We start from the raw sequence: 19,523 nt of genomic DNA, 5'->3' as shown, positions 1-19,523 counted from the left end.
TATATATATATATATACATACATACTGTATAATGATACTTTTAAATGTGAAACTAAAATTACCAGTAAGATAATACAAAAAATAAAAATTACTTGTCTTAATCAGTGAGTCATTTATTCAATTGATTCTTTCAAAACGACTGATTCATTCAGGAACGAAGAATGAAAACGTTATAATGAATGGATCAAATAACCTAATTTGACAAATGGCAAAATCGGTCGGCTATTATAGCGATACGTTTTACAGTAAGTTATATATACCTGAAGCAGCTGCTGTAACTTTTTATTGATGATTGGCCAGTTTACATGTCGGTCAGAAGTACAAGCCTCAGTGGGCAGTTCTTGTCAGAAGTGAATGACAACGTAAGTAGACACTGCTGGATGTGCAGAGAGTAAGTCAACAGTTCTAATATAAATTATTTTTTAATAAAAACATTTGGGCCTTCACTCTCCTTAGCCCACCCCTTGCGCCGGCTCTGTGTATACAGCATATATATATATATATATATATATACACACACATTTTAATAAATACTGAAATTACACTGGAAATTGATTTGATTCCCAGAGAAAGTAGGAACTGATAACATTTCAGATAAAAAACAAAACAAAACAAAGTGTGTGCCAAATGCATAAATGTTAATGTAAATGTTTAACGAAATTACACTGGAAATGGATTTGATTCCCAGAGAAAGTAGGAACTGATAACATTTCAGATAAAAAAACAAAACAAAACAAAGTGTGTGCCAAATGCATAAATGTTAATGTAAATGTTTAACAAACACATAAACAAACAAACACTGGAATGCACACTGAGGAATCATACACAATATAATAAGGAACTTGTATTAAGAAAGTAAAATAATCAATTTTATGTTCTTGCTGACTTAAAACTATGAACATATAGATATGAAATGTCTATTCTAAAAGTCTCTGAATATTGGGAATCATTTTCTTACAGAAGCTCAAAAATCCATCTGGCAGCAATCCAAATGGAGAAATCTATATTTGAAAACCGAGCCGGAAACAGAAAGTGCATCTTACCGATGAAGAGGTTCCACTCCGGGTCCAGGTCCGCTTGGTTGGCCAGGCAGCCCCGCATGACATTTTGGCAGTAGTTGGCACAGGGTTTGAGGCTTGGCAGTCCTCCACAGTACGGACAGTACAGCATTTTGGTCAATGCTTTACTGCAGCCTGGAGATATATTGACCTGCAGGAGAAATACAAATGGAAAGAAGTTAGTCCTGAATGTACAGCGTTGCATTTGAGAGTTGTTTTGCAAGCTGTTGGAATAAATATATTCTAGCAGGACGCTCCACTATGTACTCATAATCTATGAAAGGACCTCTGTTGGATATTGAAAGGGTCTGAGTGGTTTGTGCAACACTTAAAGTGGTTTTCAGAGTGAAGAACTGCATTGACAGCAGGTCAAATGTGTCTTTTAATCCACACTGGGGTGAGATATTCGTAAAAGCATTGCATCTGCTCAATGCATGTCTATTTTCAGTGTCAATATGGGTGCAAGGGTGCAACATTCGCAGACACTTGTTGACAGACTTCGAGCAACAACATTCTCACATCAGCTAGCCTTCAGAGCAGATGTATATCTACTTCCAGCCGTCTCTGATAATTGCATGTCATTCCCTATCTTTATACTTGACTCAGAGCTTGTACGCCAACCATCTTCTGTCCATCACGCGCAGGTGGCTCTCCAAAGGTCAAGGCCGCACTGAAAGGAGGCAGATGGTCAACTGGAAACAAGCAACTACCGTTGAGTTTCTCACAGAGATCCAAAATGACATGATGTGTTGATTGCTCTGATCAAACCTGACAGTGTTGTGCCTTATAACACTACCTATAACTGTAGCATGTAACATATATGTTACGTGTTGTAAACTGAAACTAAAACAAATAGCATTAAAATATTTTTAGGTAAATGAGATGAAGATGAAAAACGTCTCGGGTTACTTATGTAACCATGGTTCCCTGAGTAGGGAACGAGACACTGCGTCCTCTAGGGGTCGCTATGGGGAACGCCTCGTCGTGACTCGTATCTGAAGCATACATTGAAAAAACACCAACTCGTTGGCCGGCGACAGCCATGACGTCACTACCGGTGCGACTACAGTATAAATCGGTGCCGGGAGCTACACATCATTCACTTCTTCGTCTGAAGCTTGCGTCCGCAGCATGGCAAAACTAAAATTAAATAAAAAACTAAAATTAAATAAAATATCAATCTTACATTCTAAAAATCTAAAAATGTGAAATGTTGCCTTGCATGGCAACTAACTGAAATTTAACTACTAAAATTAGTATCAGTGACATCAAAATACATTAAAGTTAAATAATAATAATAATAATAATAATAATAATAACATTAAAATTAACATTAAAATGAAAATCTAATTCAAAATAATAATAAAAATCATTAAGACTGTCTTAATTGTGACAATTATCAATAACAAGTTTGTTTCTCTTAATTGAGACTTTAGATAATTAAACGTAATCCCATTATTTCCTTGCACTCTGATACAAAAAAGACAAAAAATTATATACTTATTTCCAATTAATTAAAATTGAAAACTGAAAAAAAAAATTGTTTTAATAAAATTAAAAGCTAATTTAAAGTAATAAATACTATAATAGTACAAAATACTACTAAAATAGCACTGACAAACCCTGCTGTTAGAATTAGTAATTTTATTCTATTTTACACAAGGATAAAAAAGCAAAACAACCATTTATTTATTTCTTAGACCAGTGAATCGTTTAAGTAATATAAAACAACGGTAGGTATTATACAATATATACTAGGCAGTACATTAGTTATATAGCTATATAGTCCTCCGTTTATGAACAGTGTTTCTTTTCTTACTTTACCTCAGAAGAAGGCAAAGTAGAGACTAGCTTAGAGTATGAGAGTGAGTTTTCAATGAACTTTTCTAACGTTTCAAACACACGTATCCTGTCAAGCTTCACTTATTTACCCTTCAAAATCTTTGCTTTACACGACTCTACCGTCGGCTCGTAATTGAAAGAACAAGCAGAGGATCAGTTGCACGGCACACCTCCGGATTCGGGGCTAAACTCTTAGCGTCTTCATCATTCTGCTCGTCTGTGATGATCCAGACAGCACCCAACACCCTTCCTCTCCCGCTCTAAAGCTACACGTGTTTCTGGAAGACTGTGAAGGGAGAGGATCAAACGGAGCTGCTCTGACGCGGCCTGTTTTACACTCCCACATCAAATGCCGAGTGCAGGAGAGGTTTGAACGCAGTGTGTCTGCAATTTCATCACAGTAAGACTCACTCGCACAATGTGCCGACAGTTTTTTTCATATACTTCCTAATCAGCCATTAACTTCACACAGTACACTGAGAGCCTGTCTAGTTGCACATGGGACTTTGAACAAGGGACTCTACTAGGATATGACATTGAGACTGAGGAAAAATCACAGCATTGTTTTCATGCTTTAATATGGTATCTGAAAGGTTAGGATATATCCAAGATATGTCATTGTACTGTGTACCAGGATTGTGCCACGATATGTCATTGTACTCTGAGACTGAGGAAAAGTCACAGGATTATTTTCATGCTTTAATACATTGTCTGAAAGGTTGTCAAGACAAAGTCTGTTAAATGGAACCACACTGCTGACTTCTCTGCCACTGTAAAACTGCAAACACGCACATAAAAATAAGATTTTTTTATTGTATTATTATTATTATTTTATATATATATATATATATATATATATATTTTATTTTATTTTATTTTTCATGACATATTTTTGTGCCGTAAAAATGCATTAAATTAATCTAAAGTGACATCTTCACTTGCTTTTCATTAAAATGTATCTTGGTTTCCACAAAAATATGAACTATTGTGACACTAAAGACTGTAATGATGAAGCTGAAAATTCTGCTTTGATCACAGGAATAAATTACATATATATATATATATACAAAAAAAAGATACTTTAAATTTAAATTATATTTCACAATTTTACTGTTTTTGCAGTATTTTAATCAATAAATGCAGCCTTTGTGGGCAGAAGAGACTTATTTCAAATACATTTTTCAAACAGTCTTAATGCAGCCCTGTTTTTAAAAACATCACTAGCTGCATATCTTTGAAATGGAGCTGTCCAAGTGCACTGTTGTATAAAAGTAATGCAATTCCTCAAGCCAATAAATAGTATAGATTGAAGGCACTTGAGGTCAACAAAATGATTTATTCTAGAGCTATGCTCATGTACCCATAGCATGGAGATATTAAAGCGTAACCTGTGAACAATAAAATGTTCCTGCGGGTTTGCCCACTACATATTTTCAGTACTAATCTATCTTAACTTTGACAAATCTGCCATGCAGAAGAAATGCCTGGCAGTGATGGAGTAGAAATATGAGGTTCAACATGTGAGATGATATGCAGGAGCACATTATGTCATTTCCATGTTTCAAAGCATGCAAAACAATGCATTTTTTATGAAAGAAGAAAGCAGGCTTCCTCGCAATGCTCTGATAGCCCTGTCGCAAATCAATCTGAAAAGCCCAGGAATCAACCAAAGCCGTGGAGAATGCAACATGCAGTAAGCTTGATCAGCAGCCGAGATTTCCTGAGGACAGTGAGACCTGTAAGTCATTTATGAGCTCTGGCTTCACAGGCATTTCCACAATAGCAGTGAATTCCAATAAAATCCCTCTTTTTCACACCAGCGTCAAATCCTTTGAGCCGTCAACATGGGAGGTACCAATATGACATGAACGTTCATTTTAACCAGTTCATTTTCATTTTAGAAACTTTAATTTTTAATTAGTATCAATGCAGCAAAATTTCACAAGAGGAATCTCAAAATAGATTCAGAATAGATCAGTAGTCTTCATAAAATACAAATCCCTGATTCTAAATTGACTAATACAATGGCTGATAATATCTTTAAAAACATACCACTCTTTAAAAACATATATTGGTCAACTATTCTTAAAATTTTATATAATGTGCGAATACAAAATGACTTCATTTGCATATAAAAAACACTGAATAGAAATGCAAACTCTACTTGTTTTCTGGTACATGTGAAATAGGGCAATGTGGTATAAATACTTCCTTAAATAGATTTGACATTTGATGTGACTTTTGACAATTTGATTCAGTTCAAATATTCAAACGATTTGATTCATGTTTAAATTTTACAACTTAGACCAAAGGTTCTATTAAAATATTTAAATAAAAGACTGAATTCAAAGATTCAAATTAAAGATTTAATTCGATTCAACAGCTCTGATGAAGCATTTCATGGACTGTAATGCATGAGGGTTCTGGTAAGATCCGAGTCGGCTTGAAATCTTCTAAGACTCTGACAAGAACACTAAATGGTTGCTAAACCACACTGGTCAATATACATAGAAAAAGTTACACATTCTGTCATCTTTTTATCACACTTCATCCATCTATATTATTGCAATGCACCATTTCCACTGAATTCAATGTATTTGCATCATTCTCTGGCATAAAATAACCTGTAGTGCATAACACTTAAAGATGAATATGCTTAAAAATGTGTAAAAAATTCAAAGTTTTCAAAGAATTCAAAGTTCACATGAAAGATTCAATTCAAAGATTCAGTTATATGCTCAGCTCTATCACACTAATGCGCATTATCTAACAACTCTGACGGAGTGTAATGCCTAAGATCCGGTTTGATTGTTTGAAAAGCACTGAGTCGTCTTGAAATCAAGCATGAATACAACAAATTAGATTTCGGAAACCACAAGTGGACCTGCTTGTCTTTATACATTATCATTTGAGCCCGATTGCTAAAGCCTTGCTAATTCACAATGGTCAACATATGTAGAAAAAGTCACATACTTTTGGCCACACTTCATCCATTTACATCCATTCCAATTTAATTTAATGTTTATGATGAATATGCTTCAATGTGGGATTTTCCCTAAAAGGGTTTAGAATCATAAGTGCACAATGATATCATCATTTCAGCATGTAACTGATGAGAAGAAAAGCACAAGCAAAGTGCCTCTTCAATCTTTCTGCAAGGAAACGCCTTCAGCATAAATCCGAAATGGGGAGTCCTGCTTATAAAAATCTGATAATATACTGTGATGTATGTACAGGGAGAAGATAAAATGGCTTTGAGCAACTGCACAGAAATCCTGTTGGGTACATCCATTTTAAGCCTGGCACATTTGATTTCTCATTCAGTGCTGAACCACATAGCCAGGGTAAACCAACCCATGGGAAATCTTGCTGAACAAATCCTGAGACTCGTCAGCCGCATCTGGGAATGAAAATATATGACTAATGTTTTTAGGAAAGGTGCAGAAATAACCTTGAAGGGTGTTAAGAGATGCGATACAACGCGACAAGCTTAGAGCCGCTCAAATGTGACACTTTTGGCATGACAAAAAGAATATTCCAGTCAGCAGATGGATCTAATCCGCAGTTATTATGACAGTAGGCGCAGTCCAACCTGGCATGAGCCTCCAGAATCAACCCCAACAAACAGACACACACAAACACACACACACTCAATGAGTGGAACTTTGAGGGGAGCAGCTTGTGAGTGTAGGCTTGGATATGATATAATCAGATCACTGAAGACGTGGCACCTCCTTCTGCTCCTCTCTTTCATTTCAAATGTCAAAGAAGGGCTGAGTAGGTGCAATAAGTGACATGAGAAGTTAATAAGGGCCTGAAGCTAACAGGAAGACACTGGGCTCCTCACGAGTCATGACTGAAACAACAGAACGTACAGTATGATTTTTCGAAGCTGTACACTCCTACAAATGAAGGTTATTTATTGGCATTGATGGTTCCTTAAAGAACCTTTAAAATCTGTGGAACCCTTCCACTGCTTTATAGTGGAGAAAAAAAAGATCTTTAAATTGTTAAAAAGTTCTTCACACTAAGAAAAACGGTCCTTTTGTTCACTGAAAGGTTCTCTGGGGAACTCAAAATTATTCTTCTATGGCTTCACTGTGAAAAAAAAAACCTTTTGGAATTTGTATGTTTAAGTGTGCAATCAAATTTGGAGTATGTTTTTTTTTTTTTACTTCAACAATTTTACATTTAATTATAAATAATTATGTTATTTGGTTTATTATTATTATTATTATTATTATTATTATTATTATTTTCCACTTAGTTTTTCACACCGAACAGGAAAACTCATCTATTCACTAGCTGGTTTGACAGCCTTGTTCAATAATAAAGCAAATTATTTGAACTCGACATTTAATGGAATTTTATTTTGTTTTTTTAATAAAGATTCAAAGAGTGATCAGAAGTTTAGTAATGGTCATGTTGAAGTCATGCGACTATGATGTAGTTTCATTTATAGTCTACCTTTAGTATTTACTTTTTTGGCGATTATCTTGATAAACAAAATGTGTTTAAAAAGAGCCATAAACTTCTGTTGGTCACCTTGCAAGCAGAGTAATTTGCCCGCAATGACACAAACTAGATTTGCACACTGTCCTACTAATCCAAATAAAGCTCAATCTCTCTAAAGATCTTAACCAGCACTCACGCCAGCATCACATGCCCTTTCTTTCGGACATTAGGCATGTCTTGCCAGCATCATTAGCCTCATTGGCACTGCCAGTGAACTAACACGGCAAAAGTCAACACGCCATCTGCCACCTAGAAAAGCACCTAAAAAAGTGGGTAAAAAGGAAATGTGAATCCAGTACTTGATATAAATTCACATTTTTCATATTCCATAAGAGTAATCCTTTACACATGCACATGGGAAAGTTAATATGATAAAGTTAACGTGATTAATCACAATTTTATATATATATATATATATATATATATATATATATATAAAAATCATGTTAATTAATAACATGTTAGCCCTACCCGACTGAGAAAACGAACTGTCAGGTTTCAGATTCAGTTTAATGCAATTGCATATAATACTATGATACTATTAAAATATTATAATCGGCTATATTTTAAAATATAATTGTATTTATCATATTTTTTTAATTAATTAAAAGTACGTTTTTATATTTTCCATTTTCATTTTTATTTTAGTTAAAAGTTTAGTAATTTTGTTGTGTTTTTGTCATTATTATTATTATTATTATTCGTTTTTTATATTTTATTTTACATTGCATTTATTCAATTATTTTCATTTATATATTATATTTTTATTACATATTCATATATATTTATGAACTTTGTATTATTCTTGGAGCAAGAGTTTAGTGAGTTGTTAGCTTAACGTTTGTGTTGACCTGACCTTCATTGGAGTAAATATTAAAACTCCCACAACCCTACATAGGACAAGCAGTTTTGAAATTGAATGGATGGATGGATGGAAATATTTGAAATAAACATGCCAACGCAACTTAGCACATCTTTCACAAACTAAACCAACCTTGACTGAACTCTTGAAAAGCACGTTTGCTTCTGTTGCCTAAGGCAACAGAAACAACCCACACACACACACACAAAAAACATTCCGTACACTTCTGCTGCATGATCACACTCCTGAAACATGTATGTTTATTCAGAACAATGTCTTCAGACATACTCAACAGAACTTTTAATCCAAAAGATAGAGAGAGAGAGCAAGGGAGAGAGAGAGAGAGAGAGAGAGAGAGAGAGAGAGAGAGAAAATCACTAATTGCTCTTCACTGAATAACTTTGGTTACTTTAACAAGGATTACTCTATTTAATGAAGAATATGCTATTTTATTTTACATTTGATTTTACACAAATCTTTACATTTGATTTCAATTTCTGTACCTGAACACCTACTATTGTGCTATTGCTTATACTTTGTTCATTTGTCCTTGTTGCTGACTCGATCCAGAATTATGAAATTTAACTGATTTGGCTCTTTTGACTCAAGCTGTCCATTCAGGCATTCTCAAGCCAACATTAAAGTTTAGCCTCTAGTTTCAGTTTGTAGTACTACTTTTCTCATTTATGTTTGTCTGAGAATCACTCAAATTCCAATTGCTGTCAAAAATGGCTAAGAAATTGAAATGGAAAGCAAAGAGAAAAATTTGCTTTAGTTTCCCAGATGTTTCTCAAGCAAAAATACTCAAATGTGTCTCCTCTTAATTTTATAGCACTGTTCACTTCCTGTTGCACGTTTTCAGCACGTTTATGTCTATTCGCATTTCTCTGAAGATATGTTATACGAAACATAAGATAGATGGTGATATTTCAATTAAATATACTTAATTATACTTAAAATCTTAATTAAGTCTCCTGAGCTCTGAAAGAACAACCTTTGAGCAATAAAATCCTCTTCTGGAGATGAACATTCATATCCTTACTGAAACCAAAGATCCAAAAACATATTTTAATGCAAATATGTAAACACAACACTTGGAACTGTTGCAGATACATACGTCTGTGTGTGTTTTAGTACCACTGAGATTCCATTAGAGTTTTTATAATTATTTTGCAAAGGTTTTTTATTTTTATAGTTTATATTGTAATTTTAATTTTAGTTAAAGTTTTAGTAATTTTACAATAGTACATCAAGTTAACCTAAATTAAATGGTGCCTTACAATAAAATATATTACAATACAAAATACAAGTTAAATAATAATAATAATAATAATAATAATACATCTTAAATAAGTGTCTGGTTAGTTAATGCAACTGATGTTAACAAATGAGACCTAATTGTAAAGTATTACCATAAATACTATAATAGCCTAAAAACAATACTGAAATAACCCTGAGTAACTAGCTGTAAAATGTTGCATAGCTTGCATATAGCTAAAAGCATCAAGAGAGAGAGAGAGAGAGAGAGAGAGAGAGAGAGAGAATCACTCAAATTCCAATTGCTGTCAAAAATGGCTAAGAAATTGAAATGGAAAGCAAAGAGAAAAGTTTGCTTTAGTTTCCCAGATGTTTCTCAAGCAAAAATACTCAAATGTGTCTCCTCTTAATTTTATAGCACTGTTCACTTCCTGTTGCACGTTTTCAGCACGTTTATGTCTATTCGCATTTCTCTGAAGATATGTTATACAAAACATAAGATAGATGGTGATATTTCAATTAAATATACTTAATTATACTTAAAATCTTAATTAAGTCTCCTGAGCTCTGAAAGAACAACCTTTGAGCAATAAAATCCTCTTCTGGAGATGAACATTCATATCCTTACTGAAACCAAAGATCCAAAAACATATTTTAATGCAAATATGTAAACACAACACTTGGAACTGTTGCAGATACATACGTCTGTGTGTGTTTTAGTACCACTGAGATTCCATTAGAGTTTTTATAATTATTTTGCAAAGGTTTTTTTATTTTTATAGTTTATATTGTAATTTTTATTTTAGTTAAAGTTTTAGTAATTTTACAATAGTACATCAAGTTAACCTAAATTAAATGGTGCCTTACAATAAAATATATTACAATACAAAATACAAGTTAAATAATAATAATAATAATAATAATAATACATCTTAAATAAGTGTCTGGTTAGTTAATGCAACTGATGTTAACAAATGAGACCTAATTGTAAAGTATTACCATAAATACTATAATAGCCTAAAAACAATACTGAAATAACCCTGAGTAACTAGCTGTAAAATGTTGCATAGCTTGCATATAGCTAAAAGCATCAGATTTTATGCATATGTTATGGGCCTTAAAACATGGATCTCTAGACCAAGATTCACCAAATTTTCCTTTCTTTCAGCACATTTCCAATGCTGCAGTACTGTACTCCCACATGCAGGTTCACTCAGACCTTTACTGCAATTCGCTCTAATTGAACGGCATCTGAGGACAAGAGCCAGTGAGAGCTACAGTGACAGTTTAACCCTCCAGCCGAGATGCTGGCTCCATAACAATCATCTTAGCTACGGTTGGCCCACCGCCGCCATACCACACTCAGCACACACGCACGCACACGCACACACACGCACGCACGCACACACACACACACACACACACACACACACACACAGCTCTGTGTTAACAGCTCTGTATTATCACTACAGTACAGCAGCAGACACACACTCATGCAAGGAACCTATACGACTGAATATGTATGTGTTTGTGTTTCCACACAACAAAAACAAAATAATTTTCTTAAGTAAAAAATCATTTTGTTTCCCAGTAAAAATATATTTGAAAAAATCATAAAATCAATAAAAAAAATCTCCCCACATGATTTAAGTATAAATTATATATTATTTGATTTATTACATTGAGAAATTATAAAAAAGAATGAAAAATAATTCCCTAAAATCAATAAAAATTGTTTTTTTACGTATGATTTAAGCATAAATCATAATAAATATTAGTTGATGTATGAAATTAAGAATGAATAAAAAAAATAAGAATATAAAAACATCCTTAAAATCAGTTTTTTAATGATTATATATTAATTCATGAAATTGAGAAATTATTATAAAAAATAAAAAATCCCTAAAATCAATACAAATATTGTGTTTTTTTTCATGATTTAAGCATAACACACACACACACACACACACACACACACACACACGAGAGGCAGGTAATAAAGATACATGCCCGTCAGATACTTACAACAATTTTCAAGGGCACCGATTCGGCTGGACTGCAGATCTCAAATGTTCATAAAGATTATACAACACTGCTGTATATAATACTGGGTTTGTGCCAATATTAAGGCTGTGCAATTTGGGTGACAGATTGACGAACTGTGATTGAGAATCTGAAGATGCAAAGTTTATATTACAGTTTTTTACGATTGCTTACACACTAAAATTAAACTTTTCCAACAATTAGCAAAATCTTACACTCAAGGAACAAAACAAGGCTAGATTTGCACAACTGTAAGCACATTGTCAGCTTCACACTATTCGCAAAACATTACACACCGAGGAGTACGCGGAGGCGGAGCCTCGGCAGAGGCAGAGGCAGAGGCAGACCTGAAGCAGGAGGAGAACGTGCACAAAGAAGAGGACCAAACTTGTCAAATGACATTCGTGCAACACTAGTGAACCATGTTGTGAAACACGGATTGACGCTGAGGATTGGTCTTGTGTAGTGTTTGGTGAACTATTGTATAGTTGCACTTTATCTGTGTATTTCATTTACAGTACTCTAATCACTGCGAATTAGACTTGCTAAAAGTGTTTTAGGTTAGCAACAGCAGTGTGTAACTGGTTCAAAAAGATTAAAGTCATCTGAAATGTGTGTGTTTCGTATGGTAACAAAATATTGGTTTTATAAAGTTGTGTATAGTTTTGACAAAGTGTTCCATTTTGCAAATGATCTGAAGTGTTGTGCTACTTTGGTGTAGGGTTGTGTTAATTGTGTGTAGTGTTTTGACAAACCCTGTTTTCAAAATTGTGCTTAAGCAATCGTAAAAAACTGGAGTCGGAAATTCGTAATTACGATATCAGGTGTTCAATAGATTGATCGGAGCAAGATTTTTGTAGACCTTTTATACAAAAAAAATTTCAGCAAGATTTTAAAACTTAGTGTGGTTTTGCTGTTTATTCAATTTATGAAGGTGTCATGTAATGAATCGTTATATATTCATAATTGTGCAATACTACTGGATTTTGCCCATGCAACTTATTATTAATATTATTATTATTAAAAATAATAATTTCATTCATTTCAACATTTACAGTCAATTCAGATGTTGTATCTACTGTGTCTGACATGTTTTCTCACTGAAACTTTTATTCAGTTTATCAAAGTGTTGTAAATTGAATCATTATATATTCTATCATAATTGTACATTAATTTTTGTACATGTACTTTTGTACATGCAACTTAAATATAAAAAAATATTACTATTATATATAGTATTAAAATATATTACTACCTTTTATTGTATTTTGTAAATGCAACTTAATAATAATAAATTACTACTACTATTAAATTTACTGTTAAAATATGCTATTTTTGTACAATAATATTGCATTTTGTACATGCAACTTAAAAATAATACAAATCATCATCATCATCATCATCATTATTATTATTACTATTATTATTATATTAAAAATATTTTTTATTACTTTCAACAAATTTAACGTCAAGACAGTAGTGCATCCATTGGAAACTTATGATTAATATATTATATATATATATATTTCCCACACGGAATTATGGCTTTGTGGTGGCATTCAACTATATTCATTCAAATACATATGATCTTTCTGACATGATTTGAATGCACCCTTAATATAATTTCAGTATGAGGGAGTGCATTGATATTAAACTTTTACATACAATACTTTAATTTTTTTTTGTTAATTTCAAACTAATCCACAATTCCTGAAAATGTTTTTGCACAAACATACTGTATGCAAACCCAGATACATGCAAAAAATTATTATTATTACTATTATTATTATATTAAAAATATTTTTTATTACTTTCAACAAATTTAACGTCAAGACAGTAGTGCATCCATTGGAAACTTATGATTAATATATTATATATATATATATTTCCCACACGGAATTATGGCTTTGTGGTGGCATTCAACTATATTCATTCAAATACATATGATCTTTCTGACATGATTTGAATGCACCCTTAATATAATTTCAGTATGAGGGAGTGCATTGATATTAAACTTTTACATACAATACTTTAATTTTTTTTTGTTAATTTCAAACTAATCCACAATTCCTGAAAATGTTTTTGCACAAACATACTGTATGCAAACCCAGATACATGCAAAAACAAGCAACCAGGTCTGACAAAACAAACCCTAAACAAGTGACTTGCCTCTACAAAGTAATTCAAAATATTAGACTGTTTTCACCCTCAAAAAACAAAGACACAAAGACACTTATATTAAGCAGACAAGGCAACACTTCAGACATGGTTAGTGAATGTGACATTATCGTCAACTATACAATCGGCTTTACCGAAACATTATTGAGAACAATTTTGCTGGAGGTCATAAAGTCATAAAGTCACAAACAGCCACTTCTGATATCACCTGCTGTATTATAGTGAGAGGCAAACAATTACATCCACAGAAAAGTACATTCAAGAGGAAAAAGTCACTTTTACCTAAGAAAATTTTAGTGGAAAGTAACTTCAAAAATTAAAGAAATGTTCACAGTTCATACATGTTCATCTCATCTAAATTAGTGTTTTGTCTTTAAAAACCTTTCTAAATGATCTTGACCATGATCTGTAATGTGAGATGGGCGCCGCCATCTTTGTTCCCGCTGCAGTTCAGAGAGTCCTGTCAGACGGATTTACAGCATGTGGATTTATCAATTTCTCCTGAAATACAAGTAATAAGTGGCCGGTGAATTGGGTGAAGAACAGAGTGAACTTTATAGTTACTTACACTATGTGTATCTGATATGAATATAACTCATCGGCAAATTAAATTTGAATAGATTGTTATTGTTGCTTCCATAGACATATGTGTGTATTTCACAAACTCTAAATGTATTGTTTTACTAGTACTTATATGTATTTAAATGTCTGACACCTAAAATATGCATTATGTGGTTAAGAACACTGCATAGTTGTGATATGACAAGCGCTGTGCATGTCTCTCTCTGGCTCAGCGTCAGCTAAAGCGCGAAAGCACAGTTTGAATTTGGCATTTATGTGACGTCACCGAACGTTCTAAATCCCATATGTGGGACCGTACCGCTCAAAGGGTTAAACATCTTGGAAGATCAAAGTCAATTTTTAATATAACTACGATTGGATTCATCTGAAAGAAGGAAGTCATATACGCCTAGGATGGCTTGAGGGTGAGTAAATGATGGGCTCATTTTCATTTTTGAGAGAACTATCCCTTTAAGTTCAGCTATAGTTTGCAACTAAAGTACTAAATTCAAATAAAACTGAAATAAAGCTGAAATTATTTAAATATAACATAAATAAAAATTAATAAACCATATAGACTACCACATAAAAAACTACCACACCACAAAACTACTAAAATCTGGACTATTCTCAAAATGGAAAGGGAAAATATATGTCTTTGTCCTTATGCAACAAATGGAATAATGCTTGCAAAAATGAGCATTTAGTTACGTAATTTCCGGTGAACTATACAATTGAATAACACAGAGATGAAGTATTGCTATTTTTTACAGAATGTGGCATTCTTGTAAACAGTGTGGCGAGCTCGACTCTCAAACAAAAAGGGTATGTGCACTTGAAAATCGGCGGCATCAATGAGACCTTAACAGACGTCTGTTCAGCAGACAGACAGACTACTGATCCTATTGAACTAGGCAACTCTATCCTCCCAACTGTAAGAAAAGAGTTTCTTTTTTTTAATGAAACGGCCCAATAGAAGCATGGAAAACTTCCAAAGTTCGCTTTAAGGTCAATATTGCATTATTTTTAAATACAGCTATGCAACTTAGATTATAAAGGGTTTTATATATATATATATATATATATTCAAGGGCGTGACAGAATTTCCTTCAGACATCTGTATCATGCAGCTAGATAGAAAGCAAAGGCAAGAATATAATGTGTGCTTGTTTTGCATTAGGAATTATCAAACAAATCTGTACCCATGAAGAAACAAAGTCATCTACATCTTGGATGGCCTGAGAGTGAGTACATTTTCAGCAAATTTTCATTTTTTTTGGTGAACTGCTCCTTTACATCTGAAATCACACAACCCAATAAATACTGTTTTGCTGCAGTTTAAATAATGTTAACCTCAAATCTCTGGGGAAAAAAATAAATAATAATAAATAATAATAATCTGCTAAATCTTCTTTTGCCCCTTTCAGTCAAGGGCGTGACAGAATTTCCTTCAGACATCTGTGTCATGCAGCTAGATAGAAAGCAAAGGCAAGAATATAATGTGTGCTTGTTTTGCATTAGGAATTATCAAACAAATCTGTACCCATGAAGAAACAAAGTCATCTACATCTTGGATGGCCTGAGAGTGAGTACATTTTCAGCAAATTTTCATTTTTTTTGGTGAACTGCTCCTTTACATCTGAAATCACACAACCCAATAAATACTGTTTTGCTGCAGTTTAAATAATGTTAACCTCAAATCTCTGGGGAAAAAAATAAATAATAATAAATAATAATAATCTGCTAAATCTTCTTTTGCCCCTTTCAGCATTCCAAGTACAAAGGGATGGCATGAAGCACGAATTCTCCAAATGGTTCTCATAATCTAATATGAGTGGGATTTTCAGTGCTTAATTCAGGGAAAACATACCAGAGATGAGGCCTCGGATTGCAATAAATCCCAATATGTAATCTGAGCTGTTTATTCCCGAGCAAACCAATGTGTTTCAGATGATTTATGCACAATGACAATAAAAAATAACATACTTAAAAACAAGAACATATGCACCAGCTAGATGAAAAAAAAAACTTCTTATTATATCATATCATATCATATCTGTCAGCGAATCACCACAATCACCAGCTCTGGACTCCATGTCACAGAATCCTCCCCGGCTCACACCTGTTCTCAGTCACGATCACCATCACCTGAGTTCTGATTCCTCACACCTGTCATCTGCTATCAAGGCACCATTCATAAGCACGCTCCTTCCAATCACTCACCATCTGGTCTACCGTTCACTACACTGAACTTAACCAGACTCTCTATATGCTACTGACCTGTTTATACTTGCCTCTAGATCCCTGAAGTTTTTCCTACGTTGCTCTCCTCCACTCCTGAATCCCGAACCATCCGTTACATTGCAAAAGAACCAAACTTCACTACTAAGCTAAGATTCATTGAACTGTGAATTGTGTTGAATACTCACCAGTCATTGCTCCATTTGAACTGTCTCAGCCATTTCTATCAATAAACCTGCTCATTAACTTACCTGTTGTCTCCAGCTTGATCTGTGACATTCGTGCCCTAGCTCACCTGGATCTCCCGTTTGTGGAGTATGCTAGGTAGGTCTGGATCGGGGCCAACAATGATCAGCCCGTGGACCTCCCAGACACCACTGGACTGAGCTGGAGGGAAGGGATCCTCCGGTGTCTGGAGAGCGTCCATCCCCGCTCCAGAACCAGCTCGCCCGTCAGGCACGCCGGCCTCTCCTACGTCAAGCCCACCGGCCGCCGCTGACTCCGCGAAACTTCACTACTCCTCTAAGATTCATTGAACTGTCATTTGTGTTGGATACTCACCAGTCGTTGCTCCATTCGATCTGCCTCAGCCATTTTTATCAATAAACCTGCTATTCATTAACTTGCCTGTTGTCTCCAGCTTGATCTACTTATTAATATTATATATTACTATTATTAATAATAATTATAATAATCAATGCATATGTCAAATGCACCATGGTAGATATATCAACGTTATAGTTTCAAAATTATAAAAAAAATAAAATAAAATAAAAACACAGCAAAGCGTTTTTCTCTGCTTCACCAATGTTTTCTCCAGATCTCTTGCACAGTAAAAGGTCTATTTCATCGACAGACGCTGAAGGCCACTGACCTGTCTAGACGTCCAGTGAAAGCTGAGTACGAACTGGAAGACTTGTGTAAAAATAGATGCCTTACCTTTGCCACTCTGTTGGCCACTTCCCGACCCACCATGAGTCCTTGAACAAATGAGCGTGCCGCAATGAAGGCCTTGGTGACCTGAGCCTTGAGCTTGCGTGGAACATCTCCAAAGGGCTTTAACTGGTCGGTGTATTTGCTGATACACTCCAGATAGTCATCAGTGAAGGTGTACTGAGAGTTCAGCAGCTGAAACATGCGCTCCAGAAGTCTCGACCAGAAGTCATTCAGCACTTCCTCCAAGTTGACGTTTCCGCCGGTGTAGTAACGCTTGAGCTCGGAGAACAGGTCCTCAAACATCTCCGAGTTGTGCGTGTACAGTTTGCCGTATGTGCGCACAAACATGTCGTTCAGCGACTTTTCTGAGTTGTCCAGCAACTCCAGAAAGAATTCTGAAAAAGAGAGAAACATAAATCAAAATAATTATAGATACTGTGGTACAGAAACAACACACACACACACACACACACACACACACACACACACACACATATACACATATAATCATAATAATACAATGTACACAATGTATAATAATAATAATAATAATGTTATTTAATTATGTTTAACCACATAGTCCTCAAACATCTCCGAGTGGTGCGTGTACAGTTTGCCGTATGTGCGCACAAACATGTCGTTCAGCGACTTTTCTGAGTTGTCCAGCAACTCCAGAAAGAATTCTGAAAAAGAGAGAAACATAAATCAAAATAATTATAGATACTGTGGTACAGAAACAACACACACACACACACACACACACATATACACATATAATCATAATAATACAATGTACACAATGTATAATAATAATAATAATAATAATGTTATTTAATTATGTTTAACCACATATTAAATGTAAAAAAATCTTCTCAGTCCATGTTTCAAATTACAAAACAAAAAGCAGGCTTACGCCAGTGGGACTCTCCCAAGACCATATTCTCAACTTGTTCTCAAATGGAGTGGATATCAAATTATGTGATGCAGACAGCAGCTTATGCAATACTGCCAGTCGAGCATATGGTACTCAAATTAGCATCTTGCTTTAACTTTATCAGCCGCAGGCGAAGATTTATTGAAGACACCGCCGGCAGCGTCTGCTCAGACGGATACAGACCAGCTTGTCTTTCAAGACTACATTTTGCAGTTCAAGCGTTCATGACCCGAGTTGCTGATTATTTTTAACAGACACTTGCTGATTGTTTGTCCTCAAACGGAGGAAATTTGGATTTGGAAAATGATTTTAATGTGGCTTGTCATTTTCATTTTCCATGAAAATCTACTCAAAACATAAAAGGAATAGTTCAAAGAAAAAATAAAATTATGTAATTTACCAACCCTGTATAACTTGCTTTCTTCTTTAAAATCACCGAACACTGACAAAATAGCTTCAAATAGTGACAAATTAAATCAGTAAATACTGACAAAATAGTCATTTTAAATGAACTAAAATCATTGAATAGTGACAAAATAAATCAATACATACTGAGAAAATATTTAGTTTTAAGTTAACTGAAATCCCCAAATAGCAATAAAATATATGAATGAATACTGACAAATTATAATTTTTTAATTCATGGAAATCACCAAATAGTGACGAAATAAATCAATAAATACTGGTAAAATTTGAATTTCAAGTGTTCTTATTCACTCTTTAAATGAGAAATTCAAGCAATAGATTTCAGGTAAGTGTTTCTTTGGAAGCTCTACAACTCTTTAAAGCATTTCTTTTTAGTTTCATATTGAAAAGGCTAATTAGTTGTATCCTTGGGTCATCTGGCTATATAATCAAACGTTTCATTAAAGTAGATTGATCTAGACGCTGCTTGCATTGCCCCCATTGAAAAACACCTGACAAAATAACAGTAATTACCTTCTCATCACACTGATGGAGGCTATTGATGATGTAAAACAACATATTCATTACTCAGCGCCAGAAGAGCCGCTTTACCCTTCAGATAATTACAATGGAGTAAATTTTGCAAATACACATCTAACACCCTTCAGTCCTCACAGCACAGCACAAACAC

The 19,523-nt window shown here is 34.1% G+C and overlaps 1 protein-coding gene across 1 annotated transcript in view; it reads right to left on the bottom strand.

Annotated features, from left to right (window-relative positions):
- The window catches only part of LOC107553997 (glypican-6-like), a 277,663-nt gene that overhangs the window by 70,477 nt on the left and 187,663 nt on the right, over positions 1-19,523 (bottom strand). Inside the window, exons 3-5 of the mRNA XM_016236354.1 lie at positions 18,111-18,176; positions 17,497-17,888; positions 1,044-1,209 (exon numbers count right to left, since the gene is read on the bottom strand). Of these exons, the coding sequence (XP_016091840.1) occupies positions 1,044-1,209; positions 17,497-17,888; positions 18,111-18,176 (624 nt within the window). The remainder of the gene's footprint in view (positions 1-1,043; positions 1,210-17,496; positions 17,889-18,110; positions 18,177-19,523) is intronic.

This window comes from Sinocyclocheilus grahami, unplaced genomic scaffold, assembly GCF_001515645.1.
Source record: "Sinocyclocheilus grahami isolate Dianchi unplaced genomic scaffold, SAMN03320097.WGS_v1.1 scaffold488.1, whole genome shotgun sequence".
NCBI classification, from domain to species: domain Eukaryota; kingdom Metazoa; phylum Chordata; class Actinopteri; order Cypriniformes; family Cyprinidae; genus Sinocyclocheilus; species Sinocyclocheilus grahami.
Note: the sequence above shows the minus strand (reverse complement) of the source record. Positions and strands in the feature narration are given on the sequence as shown.